Here is a 14,768-nt window from a genome sequence, read left to right as displayed (position 1 = left end):
CCGAAATTCAACCAAATATCAATCAAACATACACACATTGAAATGTAACATTTTCAAGCCAAAGCGGCATATCAAAAACCATTCATTACGAATATACATGTTCGGTTTGCCAATCAAAAGAAAGTGAACCCAATACACATTAGGAAAATACAGGTTCTCACAGCATGGCTTCCCCCTTATATGTATGTTAATAATTAATAATATATGTTGTTACAAAAATTTGATAATTAATTGTGATTTATTTGGAAACCTAAACAAACTTTTAATAATTGTAAAACGTTGGTAACTAAATGTGATTTGTTGGGCAATAAAAAAGTGAAAGTATTATTTAATTAATGAACAATTAACTACAAAAAATTCTATAATTGAACATGATTTGTTGAACAATCCAAAATAAAAGAGGACATTTTTTTATAACATTTGAAAAAAATTTAATAATTTATTGTGGTTTTATGGGCAACCACAAAAAAAAGTCAAAAATTTTTTAATAATTGCAAAAAATTGTTAATTAAGCACGGTTTGTTGGATGACCAAACATATGACATTATTAATTAGTTATTAACAATTAATTGCAAAAAATTGATAATTAGACGTGATTTGGTGGACAACAAAAAAAGGAGTCCAATTTTTTGTTAATGTGATTTGTTGGGTAAAAAAAAAAACAGAGGCCAAATTTTAGTACCATCCTATATGCAATTAAAGGATTGCCACCTCTTATGCAATAAAAACTTGCTGCATCACCATTTTCATATGCAATTAGGAGGACTACCACCAATTGACCATTCACAAAATGACATCTCGTCAATTTGAAGTCAACTGGAGGAGTACCATCAACTGACAAAAAAGCTGGTAATAAAATGTGATTTGTTAGGCGCTAAAAAAGTGAAATTATTAATTAATTAATGAAAAACTAATGGCAAAAAATTTATAATTAAACATGATTTGTTGGATAACCCAAAATAAAAGAGGACTTTTTTTTATAACATTTGAAAAAGATTGATAATTAAATGTGGTTTTTTGGACAACCACAAAAAAGAAGTCATTTTTTTGTTAATAATTGGAAAAAAATTGTTAATTAAACATGATTTGTTGGATGATAAAAAACATTGCATTATTAATTACTTATTAACAATTAATTGCTAAGAATAGGTAATTAGAGGTGATTTGGTGGACAACAAAAATTAGAAGCCCAAATTTTTGTTAATGTGATTTGTTGAGGCAAAAAAAAGACCAAATTTTAGGACAATCCTACATGTAATTAAACGACTACCACCTCTCATCCAATCACCACATCACCATTTTCATACACAATTGGGAGGACCATCAATTGACCAATCACAAGGCAACACCTCATCAATTTGAAATCAATTGGATGACTACCACCAATCAATCAATGGGAGAGTGCCATGTCAGCAATTAAAATCAATTGAAAACCATGGGCATATAATATGTTAACAAGCACTTCCAATCCAATAAAAAAAATGCAAAAGGAAAAAAAATCAAAGCCACGTGGGAGTAGATTTTAGTGGAAACAAAGAAACAAAAGGATTGGTAAACGTATGAGCAAACGAAAGAATTCATGCGTGGGAATGGACGACCATCAATTGGAAATTCGCACGAGTCGAACGATCATTAATTAGCCAATATCAGCGCGCCACGTCTGTAATTGGAACTCAATTGAAAATTCGCATTCGCGCGTAGACTAGATATGTTAATGATATGTTGGGCACTAGTTAAGTAATTACGAGATTAAATAAATTGTTTTCCCTTGTAAGAATTCTTAGTGCCTCTTCATTGATTGTATATTTTTTTCCTTGTTAAAATTCAGAGTGCCTATTTATTAATTAAAAATTTTTCCCCTATAAGAACTTAGAGTGCCTCTTCAAGCTAAATAGCACCTACGTTAGTAGGTATAGGAAAAGATTATCAACAATTGTTTAGGTGTAATTGATCAAATTCATAGTTGAGATTTTCCTTTTTAAAAATTGTATGGTTCCAATTAGAATATGGAAAACTTTTATAGGATAATGGGCACTGCCGAGCCCGACAACCCACTGTTTCATTTAGAGTAAATTACCAAGATATTCACTAAATATTTTGAATAATAAGATTTTGGCTATTTGACTTTTGAAGTATCCGTTTATCCATTAAACTATCAAAAGTGTAAGTCATTTTGTCTGTTTTCAACATTAAATTTTCTATGTCTAAAATTCGTACGAGCCATGAGATATAACCAAATTTGATAGACTTAACTGTAAAAAAAGGATGGAATTCTCCAATAATTAAACTTTTGATATTTTAGTGGGTAAATACATTAATTTTGAAGATTAAATGGTCAAAACTACACTATTTAAAAAGTTTAGTGACTAATGGATAATTTGCCCCATCATTTATCACATCAAGGAATAATGCATCCCACGTGATCAAGTGCTACCTTTTCTCGGTTTCCTAAATCCAAATACAGTGACTACTGCGCGTTGTCCGTCTAGGAACAGGAAAACTGCTTAGCCATGATAAAACAAGACTTCCTCCGTTGTTTTCACTGTACTAAAAAAAAAAAAAAAAAAACTCCCTCCATTCGAGAGTAATTCAGTCATTCTTGCCAGAATTTTTCCAAAAATTCAATCTTGAATAGTTGATCAATTCAAGGGAAGGGAAAAGGACTTGAAGAATGGCCATCAGGGTAGGTGATTCAGTGGAGATATGCTGCAACGAAGATGGGTTCTTGGGTTCCTACTACGAGGCCAAGATTATTGCCAAACGGGGTAAAAACAAGTTCCTGGTGGAGTACAAAACTTTACTCAAAGAAGATAATGAAAAAGAGTTGCTCAAGGAGGTTGTTGAAGCTTCAACAGTCAGGCCTTTACCTCCTCAGATAAATGTCTCGGAGTTTCATGTTCTTGAAAAAGTGGACGCTTTTGATAATGATGGTTGGTGGGTTGGAAGAATCTCGGGTAGAGCTGGCTACAAATACTACGTGTATTTCGAGAGTTCAGGGGATGAGTTTCTGTATCCGTTTGGCAGCCTCAGAATTCATCAGGAATACGAGAATGGCCAGTGGATTCCTGCTAATAAGAGGGCTGATACCTGAAATTAACGTGTTTCTTGTGTAAAATTTCGTCTATTTTTGCTTGTATTTTGTCTTTATCCAGTTTCTTGATGCTTTCACAAGTTCGTGGTTGTTAGAGATGCTAATATTGGGTGGCTCAAGCACTTCTGTAAGATATTCATCCGAGTAAATTTCTTATGTTTTTTTTTCTTTTGGTGTTCTTTCCCTTGATCATATTAATTTATTTCACCTAAAACTTTGAACCGACTTATGTTTGTTGAAACTTGGAAATCATCTGGGGAATATAAAAGCAGCAGTTTCCTAAGTGGGCTGAGTCCCGTAGGATTCAGATTCTTGATCAGGTCCTTGTTACTGCAGAAGCTGGATTAATTTCCTCAAAAGAGAAAAAAAAAAAAGATGGATTAATCCAGATATCACACCCTTCAGCTATTGAAATTAGATTTGTGACAACTTATACATCGTTAATTGTTATTTCTGCAAGATTGGACCAAACTGGACGAAGTCGATAGAGTTCAATCCACAGTTCGTCTCCTGCCGCTACGCCACGCGAAAGGATAGATGGTTGAACATGCCAAGCCAAGCAAGAATGAGAACCTATTGGGTAAACTTATGTGCTTTATGCGTCACAACAGCTAAGTAGAGGATACGTGAAGATTGTTCAAGTTCGAAAATTGTATAAGCACAACAAACTGATGATACAAATTATTCAAATTAACCATACAGCCCGGGCAACCATGGAAGGCAATTGAAGGTTACTCTGCTTATACCTGCTGGTTTTTTAGGGAAAGCACATCTCTTACAATGGTTAGAAAGGAAAACAAAATAAGTTTAACCGGTGTTCTGCAGTCCAGCAGCAATTCCCTTCATTGTCAAGATGAGAGTGTCCTCCAAGCCAGGGGCATATTCACTTGTTGGATTCAGCTGAATATATTCAGCAGCAAGTTTTGATTCCATATACTCCTTGGATATATGAGGTCTGAGCTCCACATGGTAGTTTGGATCGCGAATTCGTTTAAGAGTATAAGCCTGAAGAAGATTCAGAGTTGTGATGTACGAATCGCGCAAGCGAAGCTGCTGCTTCAAGTAGGGGTCTCCTTCAAGAAGATCCTTGTGTCCTGCAATCTGCAAAAAGCAAAACAGCATGTTGTCTTTACTTATGAAAACCATTCAATGATTTGATCTGACTTTTTCTTTAGAATTCATTTCCCAAAATTTCCCTAAATAACTCCAACTCCAACGGGACTTTAAGCAAAAATTAGCCGTAAAAATTTCCCGTAGTACCTGAAGCAGAAGTGTTTTTGTTTGCTCATAGTTTGTCCTCAAGCGCTCTCCAAATGCCCACAAGTCTTCTGAAACTAGGAGCTTATCATAAAGAGCAGCAATACCAGGCTCACCCTTGGCAAACACCATCTCAACTAAATCGATAGTGACTCTAAAGAAAGGCCACTCGTTGTACATCTCTTTCAACATTTGAAGGTTCTTAATGTCCTTCTTGATTGCATATCTGAAAGCTGCTCCAACGCCAAGCCAAACTGGCAGATGAAATCTGGTTTGCGTCCATGCAAAGATCCATGGAATAGCTCTAAGTGATTCAATGCCTCCACTTGGTTTCCGTTTTGAAGGACGGCTACCAATATTCATACGACCATACTCCAGCTCTGGTGTTGCCTAATCATGGGTAGAGGGAAAAAAAAATCAAATTCAACAAAAATTTCACCAAAAAGAGCAGATAAAATGCAGATATTAATGAGGAGGTGCATGGTGCACGAATTCTGCATGAAGTACGTACAAGGCGGAAATACTCGACAAAACGAGGTTCTTTGAAAACAATAGAACGGTACTCCTCTGTAGCAATTACAGTAATTTCATCCATTAGTGCACGCCATTCAGGTTTTGGAGAGACTGGGGGATGCATCCCATGCTCAAGGGTGGCAGCAGTGAATCTCTGGAGGGTTCTAAAACACAGGTGCTCCTCACCAAATGATTGCTCAATAACTTCTCCCTGAACCGTAACACGAAGGGATCCATGAATTGTATCAGGAGGTTGAGATAATATAGCAAGATGGGTGGGTCCACCTCCTCGTCCAACAGTCCCACCTCGACCATGGAACATTGTTAGCTTCACACCATATTCCTTGGCTACTTTTATGAGTTCCTCTTGAGCCTTGTATAACTGCCAAGCTGCTGAAAGTCGTCCAGCATCTTTGCCAGAATCTGAGTATCCAATCATTACTTCCTGTTTACCATTAATCCGGTTTCTGTACCAATCGATAGAGAAAAGTCGTGCAACAGCAGCAGGAGCAGCCTCCAGATCGTCCAGTTTCTCAAAAAGTGGAACAACTCTTAAAGGAATCTTCACATGGCATTCACGCTGTAGAAGTTCAACTGCTAGAACATCAGAAGGTGCTGTAGCCATTGAGATGATATATGCACCAAAGCAATCTGATGGTAGTTCTGCCAGGACATGGAAAGTATCCAAAACATCAGCAATTTCTTCAGTTTTTGGAAGGTCAGGTCCAAAAAGAGGTCGTTTGCCACTTAATTCAGACAGAAGCCACTCCTGCCTGCGTTCTTCTGACCATTCTTTGTACGAACCAATTTCCAAGTGATTTGTAATGGCGTCTAAAACATCAGTGTGGCGGTCTGACTCTTGTCTTATGTCCAGTCTCACAAGTGATAGCCCAAATGTAGAAACTTGTCTCAGAAAATCCAGAAGGCTTCCATCAGCAATGGGTTGGTCCCCACAAGCACAAAGAGATCTATAACACAGTTCCAGAGGCTCCAAAAACTACACGATAGCACAATCTTTCTATCAGTAAGGCGACAGGTATGAGATTTTCTCTCTTTTTTTTGGATTTATTTTGCTTTTTGTGGTGGTGGTTAGCCGGGGAGGGGGGGGGCGAGTGAGGGGGGAACTTCTGTTGATCAGCAATCACATATAGTGCCAAATAGACTCAGAGATCAAACTAGAAGAAAAAATATAGATAATAGGCAACAGTGTGATTCAAAACTTTAGGTGCTTAGCAGTTAACTTCAGAAGTACTACCTGCTCAACATTGGTATAGGTTCCCTCCTCTGGAATATCAGAAGTTCCATGAGCTAACATATGTCGAGAGCGCTCGCGTGTCTGATACAACTTATCCCTCACATCAGCAAGTATAACACGATATGGTTCATTTGGTGGAACGTGTTTCCAGAATTCTGCCATGTTAAATTCAATGTTCATAAATCTTGAAGCAGAAAGTTTAATTTTAAGACACATAGCCTTCTTATTCATTGTCCTACAACTAGAGACCAAATGATGGTTTGAGCAGTTACGAAATAGCGACAATGGTTCTGATGCATTTTTGTTTTATGAGAATAAAAGGGATGGTTATTATACTTGAACCTCAAACTCAGTTTCAAAAGGTTGTTTGGCAGAACGAATGGTCCTTATTGAATAAACGTCTACAGCAAATTCTAGGAGTTACTTCCCTACTCACCTATGTAGTGCTTTGCATCTCTCTTTAAAGATTGGTGAAGTATGTCAGCTTGAACACGAAGCTCATCGCTGCAACGCCACATTGACAACTGACAAAAAAATTATAATGTAAAAAACTAGTACAAGCACATAAGTCATGATGCGAAAAACTAGTACAAGCACATATGTTTCATAAGACAATGGAAAAACAATCAAAAGGATTCAAAAAGGTGAACTGGATAATAAAAACCTCAAACATGAGATCCTCTATCCGGGAGTAGTACAAGTTAGCAGCCATCATTCTAGCTAATAAGCAAACATCCCTTGTCACCTCAGGAGTTACCCTCGGATTACCTGCATTAAAAACAATAAAATCTCAATCAACAAACCTGGTGGGATGGCTATGCATGAATAAACAAAAAATGTGGCCAACACCTTCTTCTTCCGTATTCTATTTCTTAGGCCAAGGCATCAGAAAATTAGACAACCTCAGAAATTTTTATAACTTTAAAAGGTTAATATCATCTTTTTTATTTTATTTTAAAGGCTGACATAGCAAATGCCCATCTGTATAACATTTCATTACAGAACTCATGAAGAAGCATTAAGCAGTCCAATTAAGTGTCTTTTCCTGTGTGTGCAGCACAATGCATTAGCCATTTGAATAAGCTGGTTTTTTGGGAGAAACTTTATACCATCACGATCACCACCCATCCAAGAAGAGAATTGAATGAGAGGGGCATTGTAAGGAACACGTTCATTAATCCCAATGTTTTTAAGAGCTGTGTCAACACGTCGTAGAAATTTTGGAACACCCTTCCAAATTGTTTCATGAAAGTAGCTCATTCCGGCTCTCATCTCATCTTGTGGTGTTGGAGGAGTCCTTCGGATCTCATCCGTCCGGAAAGCAGCTTGAATCTGTTTGAAAACATTGCACAGAAACAAATGTGAGTGGTCAACCATTCTCTCCGATCAATTATCAGTTTTCAGTGATCACAATGGAGTCTACCTTAAGACTGGAAAGAAAAGAAGCTTAGATCATTTTCAGAGCAAGTATGAAAACGAGGTTCGAGTCTTTGACAAAAAGAAAAAACATGGAAACCAGAATATTTCAGTATCAGAGTAAATATACTGGAACAGCTCTCATATACGTGACCATCTGAAGGTTTGTTGAAATCAGACAAAGAAAAAGTAAGTTAAATGTGAAGGGCTTTATATACAGGATGCTTGCGTCATGATATTATTGAATGTCACAGGATAATAGGGGATTGAGTGAGCATCTGATCCTAATCGTTGATGAGAAATGATATAAAGTTGCAATAGTACAAGCAGAGAAATCAGTGACAGATTAATAGAAGAAAATAAGTAGCTGTAACCAGTTCAGAAACAAGAAACAGAAGGGAAAGAAGCTGTGAAGTCGATTTGACAACATCAAAGTTACTATTCTGAAGATCAATCTATATCCAGTAGAGACCTTTTCTTGCTAATCGCCCAAGGAATTTGAATGCTTTTAGCTACGTCAGATCTAGTAACTAATGGGTTGCATAATTTTGGCAGAAAAATGGATATGAAAGATACACTGGACGATGCAAAACCAGAGGAATTTGTTCTTGACTGAGAAGATGCAGTAATATTGTCAGATAGTTTGGAAAATGTCTAGTGCAGAGCATGGATGTCAAAACTCCATCAGGCACAAAATAAGAGCTAACATTACCTCCCTCTGCAAGGCCTCATCAAGCTCCTGCTTATCATCTGGCGTGATGTCTTTGGCATATAACTGAGCCAAACAATTGCGTATCCTGACATAAGAGTATTAGAGTAGGAAAAGGAAAAGAAACTAAGAGAATTATACTCGTAAGCTTGTGGATAGAAAATAACAGGAGAGCAGTTATAGGACAAACCTTCCATGCTTTTGAAGCAATGACCTCCGAACAGATTGAGTAGGGTGAGCAGTAAGGACAAGATCCACAGTCTGATTTTTCAATGCATCAAAGACCTCTTGAGGAGACTTCTTCAAATCCAATACAAGTCTTTTCAGAGTTTCCTCTATGTCTGATTCAGTAATTGCTGAGTTTTCATCAGCAAAATCACCTTTCTTCAACTTGTTCCTCCTTCGATATGCTATCTGAACCTCCTCAGCCAAATTGGCTAAGTTAAGCATGTGAGAAAAAGCTTTTGCGATGACAATGGAATCCCCAGGATCCAAGCTGGTTAAAACATGACCAAGCTCTTCCAGCTTCTTTGGATCCTTCCTGCCTTCATATTCGGCGGAAAGTTCATAACATTCTTGAACCTATAATAATGAGATTAAAAGAACAGAACAAACTACATTGAGCAGACCTTGCAGACTCTGCAGATTGTTTAAGCTAATGAACAGAGCAATTCACTACGAGATACAAATATGCACAAAGGCTTAAAGGATCTAAACATTACGGAAGCCAAATTACAGAAGGGCCATACACTTGACACTTCAAGTGATAATGACTCACTGGTGAATGACTGAATGGTATACTAAGATTGAAATCGGAACTTCTCGTTTAATGTCTATAGCAATTTTCTTCCGAGGAACAGATTAAACAACCAAAATTGCCATAAAAACACAATCTTGATCATTAAACATAACCTGGGTTTTTCAAAATTCTGATAGTACTTCCCTCACATTGGAATCATCGAAAACAAACAATGCCCCATCTAAAAACTGAAAAAAGACCGAAAAAAAAAATTCCAACTGACTTATTATATGGATTGTCAATATAAAGATCAGATTTTTTTCATCATAACCAAAATTGGATCTTGATCAAAATCACCTAAATACAAGCTGGAAAAATAAAATCTATATGCATACCGTTTCTTTAAGGTCCTCGCCGTGTAAGTACTGAAGAATGTCAAGGAACCGGTCTAAAAGCAAAGCATCATATTCAACAAGCTTGTCATCATCAGACACTTTGGCAGGCACCAAAAGCCTTAACTGGGCATCAATCGATGCCAACTTCTCTAAATTCCTATCAGGAGCCATAATCTCACTCCCAGGTCTCAACCACTCTCAATTTGATAAGTACAAATGGCAGTCCCTGCAGTGAAGTGAGCAGAAAAGTAAATTGATTTGGATAGCATGAAGTTGACCACAAAAATCTGATCATGACTCATGAACGCAGATAGTAGGGGCCATATGAAAACAAATGCAAATCAGCTAACTTTCGGCTATTCGTCACCGTCCAATTAGGAAACAAACAAAATGCAGCCAAAATATATCAATGGCTCCGTGTGCGTGAGTATGTGTATATGTGTGTGTGAATCCAGCATCTCATTTTTGGTTAAGCCCAGAAACTGAAATGTAGTGTCAGAGTAAGGTAAGAGGTACCTGAAAAAAGGAAGACCTGAGAATTTGGAAGAGGACTTTGGGGAAGAGCTCAGAGATGGGGGGCAAGAGAGTTGATGTACAAAGCTGCTTATGCAAATGTTAGCTATTTATAGACTGAGAACTGAGAAGGAATTAAAAAAGGAAGATGCAGTGAAATAGTTCTTCCATTTCCTTGAAATTTTTCTAACATTTTGTTTTTTAATAAAATGTCCCCTTTAATTTGTTAGCTATTTATAGACTGAGAAGGAATAAAAACAGGAAAATGCAGCGAAATAGATCTTCTATTTCCTTAAAAAATTTCTAACTTTTTGTTTTGTTTTTTTTTTAAATAAAATGTCCCCTTCAAATTTCTACCAACTTGTTGGCCGGATCTTTAAGTTCAAGTGCAGCCTCCACCAAAGCCAGCAAGCAAGCAAATTGGCTCACTCTCCGCCTGAACTCAAAAGAAGAACTTCCATCAGACCCGCAAAGTCAAATACACGTCTGTCTATTTGCTTGCTTCACTCTTTTTCTTCTATCTGGTAGCTTTTTGTACTGTCTAGTTTGCCGTTCAACGTTCCAATACTCCTAACAAGGAATATGCCTTCCTCGGCCAAGAAAGATTCTTGATTTTTTCTCCAAAGATGGTCAGATTTTGTATTCTTTAGTTTTTGGTAGTAATTGATGATATCTCCGCTACTGGAGAATAAGATGCTTCAAATTTTGCAGCTAGAAATGGCCAATGTGAAGGTTTTGTGCTTTTAATTTTCACTCTTAGGCGTTGTAACAATTTGAGTTAGAGAATACATCAATTGATTTGATTACAGCATATCTCCGAGTTTTGTGGTAGTAATTTTGTACTACTAGTTAGTTATCTTTCATTTCTTGGTCACAGCATTCCTCAATCACGAATGAGATCCTCTAGACTAGAAAATCGTGGGAGTGAAAACCGTAATTGTTGTCCAATTTTCTCTGTAAATTTGATGAATGGTAGATCCCACTGGTTTCGTGATTGGTTCAAAGTCCACACATTTCAAGGTCTACAATTACGACCTGTAGCTTTCGAATAGTATGACCTACCAAATACGTAAATCAATCAAGCACCCCATTTCCCTGCTCATCAATAAATATGTATAAATAAATCAATACCCTTTCGTGTCATCTACTAGTTCTTTGCTAATATATACAAACTGAGATGTAATTGCAAAGAACCACTGAGCTGAAAGTGGCCACAAAAGAGATATTTTAGTCGCGGCGAAAAAAATTAAAAAGACGCATCAGAACATTTCTTTGATTTAATAGGTTTATATATCTATTAACCCCGTATATATAATTTCTTTAGATTCACCTTCCGCCTAAATTAAAATAAATTAGATTATAAAAATATTATTTGTGTTTGAATTGTAAATTATCTAAGATAATTTTGTGAAAAAAGTGTTAATGGTCGACGCTAATGGTCCCACCATTTGAGATTACAGTAGATTATAAAGAAGGCACAAGTAAAAATATTTTTAGATTGCCAAAAATTGAGCCCCTCAACTTACGAAAACACCCTAAAAGTATTTTTAAAAAATAAATGTATCCTTTAAAAAAAAAAGTACCAAAACTTCAAACGAAATGCACAAGTTGTACGAGTTTTCGAATCTTACCTGGCCACCATCTCTTTCAGTTTCAGCTCTTCTAAAAGAAAGCAGATCAAGGCCATGTTTGGATTGTTTGTTTCCGTCAGAAAATATTATCATTTTCCGTGATCACATTTTCCCTCACATATATCAAATCGCTACAATAATCTTTTTGGCAGCCTGAAACATGTCATTGTCATGAGATTAGTAGCTCGAAGAAGTCGAGTTTCCTCAGTTAAAGCTCCTCAATGAAAAACAACTGCAACCATCATCATCTTGATTCATGACCGCACGCTTCACTCAAAGCAACAAATCATTTATTGGGTAACCACTCCAGGCAGACAGGATTTATCGCTGAAATCTTTAGTCCAAGTGGGATCAATCAATTCATTAAGAGCCTTGATTATTCAATTGCATTCTCCAGCAGAATCTATCTGAAACACAAGTATGCATCATGATCTGGTGCCACAAGAACTAAACCCCAACCGATCTTCTTTTTGTCTTATTGGTTTCTTTTATCGTTCACTTTGTCCTTTTTTTGGACAAAGAAAATAACTAAAATTATGGCATAAACTGGAATACCTGCCTGCACCAGTTATAACAATATGCTCCCCAATCAATTGCTTTTGCTTCCTTCTCGCACCCGGGGAAGGTCATTGCAAAAGCGATTGCTTATTTTTTTCACTTCATATAACGTTCAGTGGGTTCCTTTACCTATAGTTTATGGTTTGTTGGGCAATTAAATTTGGCGTTGGAATGGTTTAAAGCTATGCTTAGCTGAAAAGACTTTTGGCCCACAGCTGTTCATTTGTTTTTCTCAAATAGTTGTTTGGAGTCTTTCTCAAATAGTTGTTTGGCCCACATCTGTTCATTTGTTTTTCTCAAATAGTTGTTTGGAGTCTTTGGATGGTGCTTTTTGTTATATAAAAGTTTTTATTTGTTTGCATTATCAATAAATTTTTAATATTTTTTTATTTTACATATATTATATTAAAAAGTGTTACGGTATCTTTTTCAAAAAAAATTGTCTTAAATAATCTAACACACTCCATCCATCGAGTTGCCTCTTAGAGCAATAGCAGCGCGGGTGAAATGGAGGGCCATTACACCGCTCCATGACACGGCTCCGATGCATGTAATCCATTAAAAGGTGAGACCCATGATTAAATGTAAAATAATTCTAGCCACCAATAGGTACATCCAATTTTTGCTTCAACGGTAAATTTGCCAGCACACAACACATTTTAGCTTTCCAACGGTTAGATTTTAGCCTTCCATATAAACACACAACACTTTTTTTAAAACATATCCCATTAAATTTAATGTAAAAAATTTAATTAAAGTTAGTACTTTATTTTTTAAAAATAACAAAATTATTTTTAAAAATTACTTTATTTATTTATGAGATATGAGTTATGCATTATTAAAATAAATATTTGATTTAATTGTGGATCCATGCTATTACACCTTATGGAGTGTAATCCATTATGAGTGAAAGTGTAATAAAAGAGGAGAAAGTGAAATGCTGACGTGGCATGTGGATTACACTCCACAAGGTGTAATAGCATTGTGGATGCTCTTAGATTAGCTTTGATTTTGAAAATCACATCCTATTCCTAGTATAGGTTCTGTTGAAATTTTGCGCAAAAGTTCGAGAAGGAAAGGAAGACATGCGAGTGCCAATTTTAGTCATGTCATATACTCATATCACACATAAATTCAACATGTAGGATTGGATCATGTCATGCAATAATTTTGTTAGTCACGTAAACCCATATTAGTGATTTATTTTGAGTTTTCTGGACACCCATTAATACGTTTAAATTATATCCAATATATCATACATATATATACATGTACACGTTAATATTTATTATTATATTACATAATTATATACCTGAAGTATATCTTAACGGGTGCCTGTTCATTAAATAAACACATTTATTTTTTTTTTTATCAATATTCTGTCAACCTTTTGTTTCGACCGGAGTATTATTTTCCTTGCTGGCCTAGTAAGGTGAAAACACCACACCTTTGCAGTCACCCTTAAACTTCCATCATCAGATTTCTAGATTTGGACCACCTTGATTTTGGGCATTCTTGACTCTTCGATCCCCGAACCCAATACAGCAATTCAGTTTTACGTGCTTATGCGCTTATCTAACGAAAGGTTCAAGTTTCAACGCGAACTTTTAACTCTTTCCCCCATGTCAAAAATAAGGATAAAAAAATGCCGGCTAAAGCTTTTTATTTAATTTATATTTTCAATAATTAAAGGTCTCGTTGCTTCATTTTATTGACTAAACGAGTCTATGATATTTTTAATTAACAATTTTTTAACAACATGTTGAACTAGGAGTTAGGGTGGTTGATAAGTAGAGTGAATTGTTCTGACCGCCGGTTATGAAATTATTTCTAACTACGTGTGGGTTATGACATATGACAAAATATATGAACACTAATTCAAGCCAAAAGACTTGGAATCCCCAACATGGAAGTTGACTTCCAACGTTCCCTGAGGTTATTCTAAAACTGCAATTTTACAACCCTAAAAAAATGTTGTAGGAAAAATCATATTCTAAAAGTCTTGCTTGATTATATATATACTCCCTCCCTTTTTTTATAACTGACGTTTAAGGTTTTGCACATCAATTAAGAAAAGTTTTTCGTTGCTTAAATCTGTATACTACTTTCCTTTTGTACCCTCATTAATTGTCCAATTCACCCATATTTTCTCTCACTAAAGTACTAAATGATGCTGTTTTACTATGCCAAAAGCAATGCAAACTAACTCCCACCAAACTAGAGTAGTAATTAAGAACCCTATATTAGAAAAGAGAGATAAAAGGATAAAATTGTGAAAAAATAATTAATACTGTATGGGGAAAATAAAACGACAGATAAAAGTACCCTAGAGCAGATTTCTTAAACGTCAATTATAAAAAAAGGGAGGAAGTAGTAAAGAAGGAGAGGATCGATTGAATGGATGATAAGATAGGAGGGACGATGAGTAAAAAATTTTACGTTTATGATCTGTCATTTTTTTTAAAAAAAAGAAGAAGAAGAAGAAAAACAGGAACACTAAAAATTCAAGCTAGAGACTTGGAATCAACCCTAACATGGAAGTTGACTTCCAACGTTCCATGTAGTTATTCTAAAGGTGCAAATTTTCAACTCTAAAAAGTGTTGTAGGAAAAATCATATTCCAAAAGTGTTGCTTGACTATAAAAGTATCCGAGAGAGAGGATTTGGTTGGATGGATAGAAAGGTGGAAGG

At 35.9% G+C, this 14,768-nt stretch overlaps 2 protein-coding genes across 2 annotated transcripts; one reads left to right on the top strand and one right to left on the bottom strand.

Annotated features, from left to right (window-relative positions):
* The first annotated feature begins 2,671 nt into the window (after positions 1 to 2,671).
* On the top strand, positions 2,672 to 3,091 carry LOC113689582 (protein AGENET DOMAIN (AGD)-CONTAINING P1). The gene has a single exon (XM_027207342.1). It carries the CDS (start codon positions 2,672 to 2,674, stop codon positions 3,089 to 3,091), a length of 420 nt encoding a protein of 139 aa, XP_027063143.1.
* A 633-nt stretch (positions 3,092 to 3,724) lies between these two features.
* Positions 3,725 to 10,094, bottom strand: LOC113691073 (phosphoenolpyruvate carboxylase). Its single transcript, XM_027209261.2, has 11 exons — positions 9,892 to 10,094; positions 9,376 to 9,601; positions 8,432 to 8,823; positions 8,245 to 8,329; positions 7,226 to 7,448; positions 6,781 to 6,884; positions 6,553 to 6,640; positions 6,117 to 6,271; positions 4,860 to 5,858; positions 4,352 to 4,738; positions 3,725 to 4,192 (listed from the first exon to the last, which is right to left on the bottom strand). Exons 2-11 carry the CDS (start codon positions 9,544 to 9,546, stop codon positions 3,899 to 3,901), a joined length of 2,898 nt encoding a protein of 965 aa, XP_027065062.1. The 5' UTR covers positions 9,547 to 9,601; positions 9,892 to 10,094; the 3' UTR covers positions 3,725 to 3,898.
* Positions 10,095 to 14,768: the final 4,674 nt, after the last annotated feature.

Source organism: Coffea arabica, chromosome 5c, assembly GCF_036785885.1.
Source record: "Coffea arabica cultivar ET-39 chromosome 5c, Coffea Arabica ET-39 HiFi, whole genome shotgun sequence".
NCBI lineage: Eukaryota > Viridiplantae > Streptophyta > Magnoliopsida > Gentianales > Rubiaceae > Coffea > Coffea arabica.
Note: the sequence above shows the minus strand (reverse complement) of the source record. Positions and strands in the feature narration are given on the sequence as shown.

What these genes read in the sequence shown, in the direction of transcription:
- LOC113689582 (XM_027207342.1), top strand. Translation starts at nt 2,672, where the DNA reads ATGGCCATCAGGGTAGGTGATTCAGTGGAGATATGCTGCAACGAAGAT.
- LOC113691073 (XM_027209261.2), bottom strand. Translation starts at nt 9,546, where the DNA reads ATGGCTCCTGATAGGAATTTAGAGAAGTTGGCATCGATTGATGCCCAG. An exon ending in GCGAGGACCTTAAAGAAACG is followed by an intron (nt 8,824 to 9,375) that starts GTATGCATATAG and finishes TCATTATTATAG; the next exon opens with GTTCAAGAATGTTATGAACT. An exon ending in GATGGGTGGTGATCGTGATG is followed by an intron (nt 6,885 to 7,225) that starts GTATAAAGTTTC and finishes TTTTTAATGCAG; the next exon opens with GTAATCCGAGGGTAACTCCT.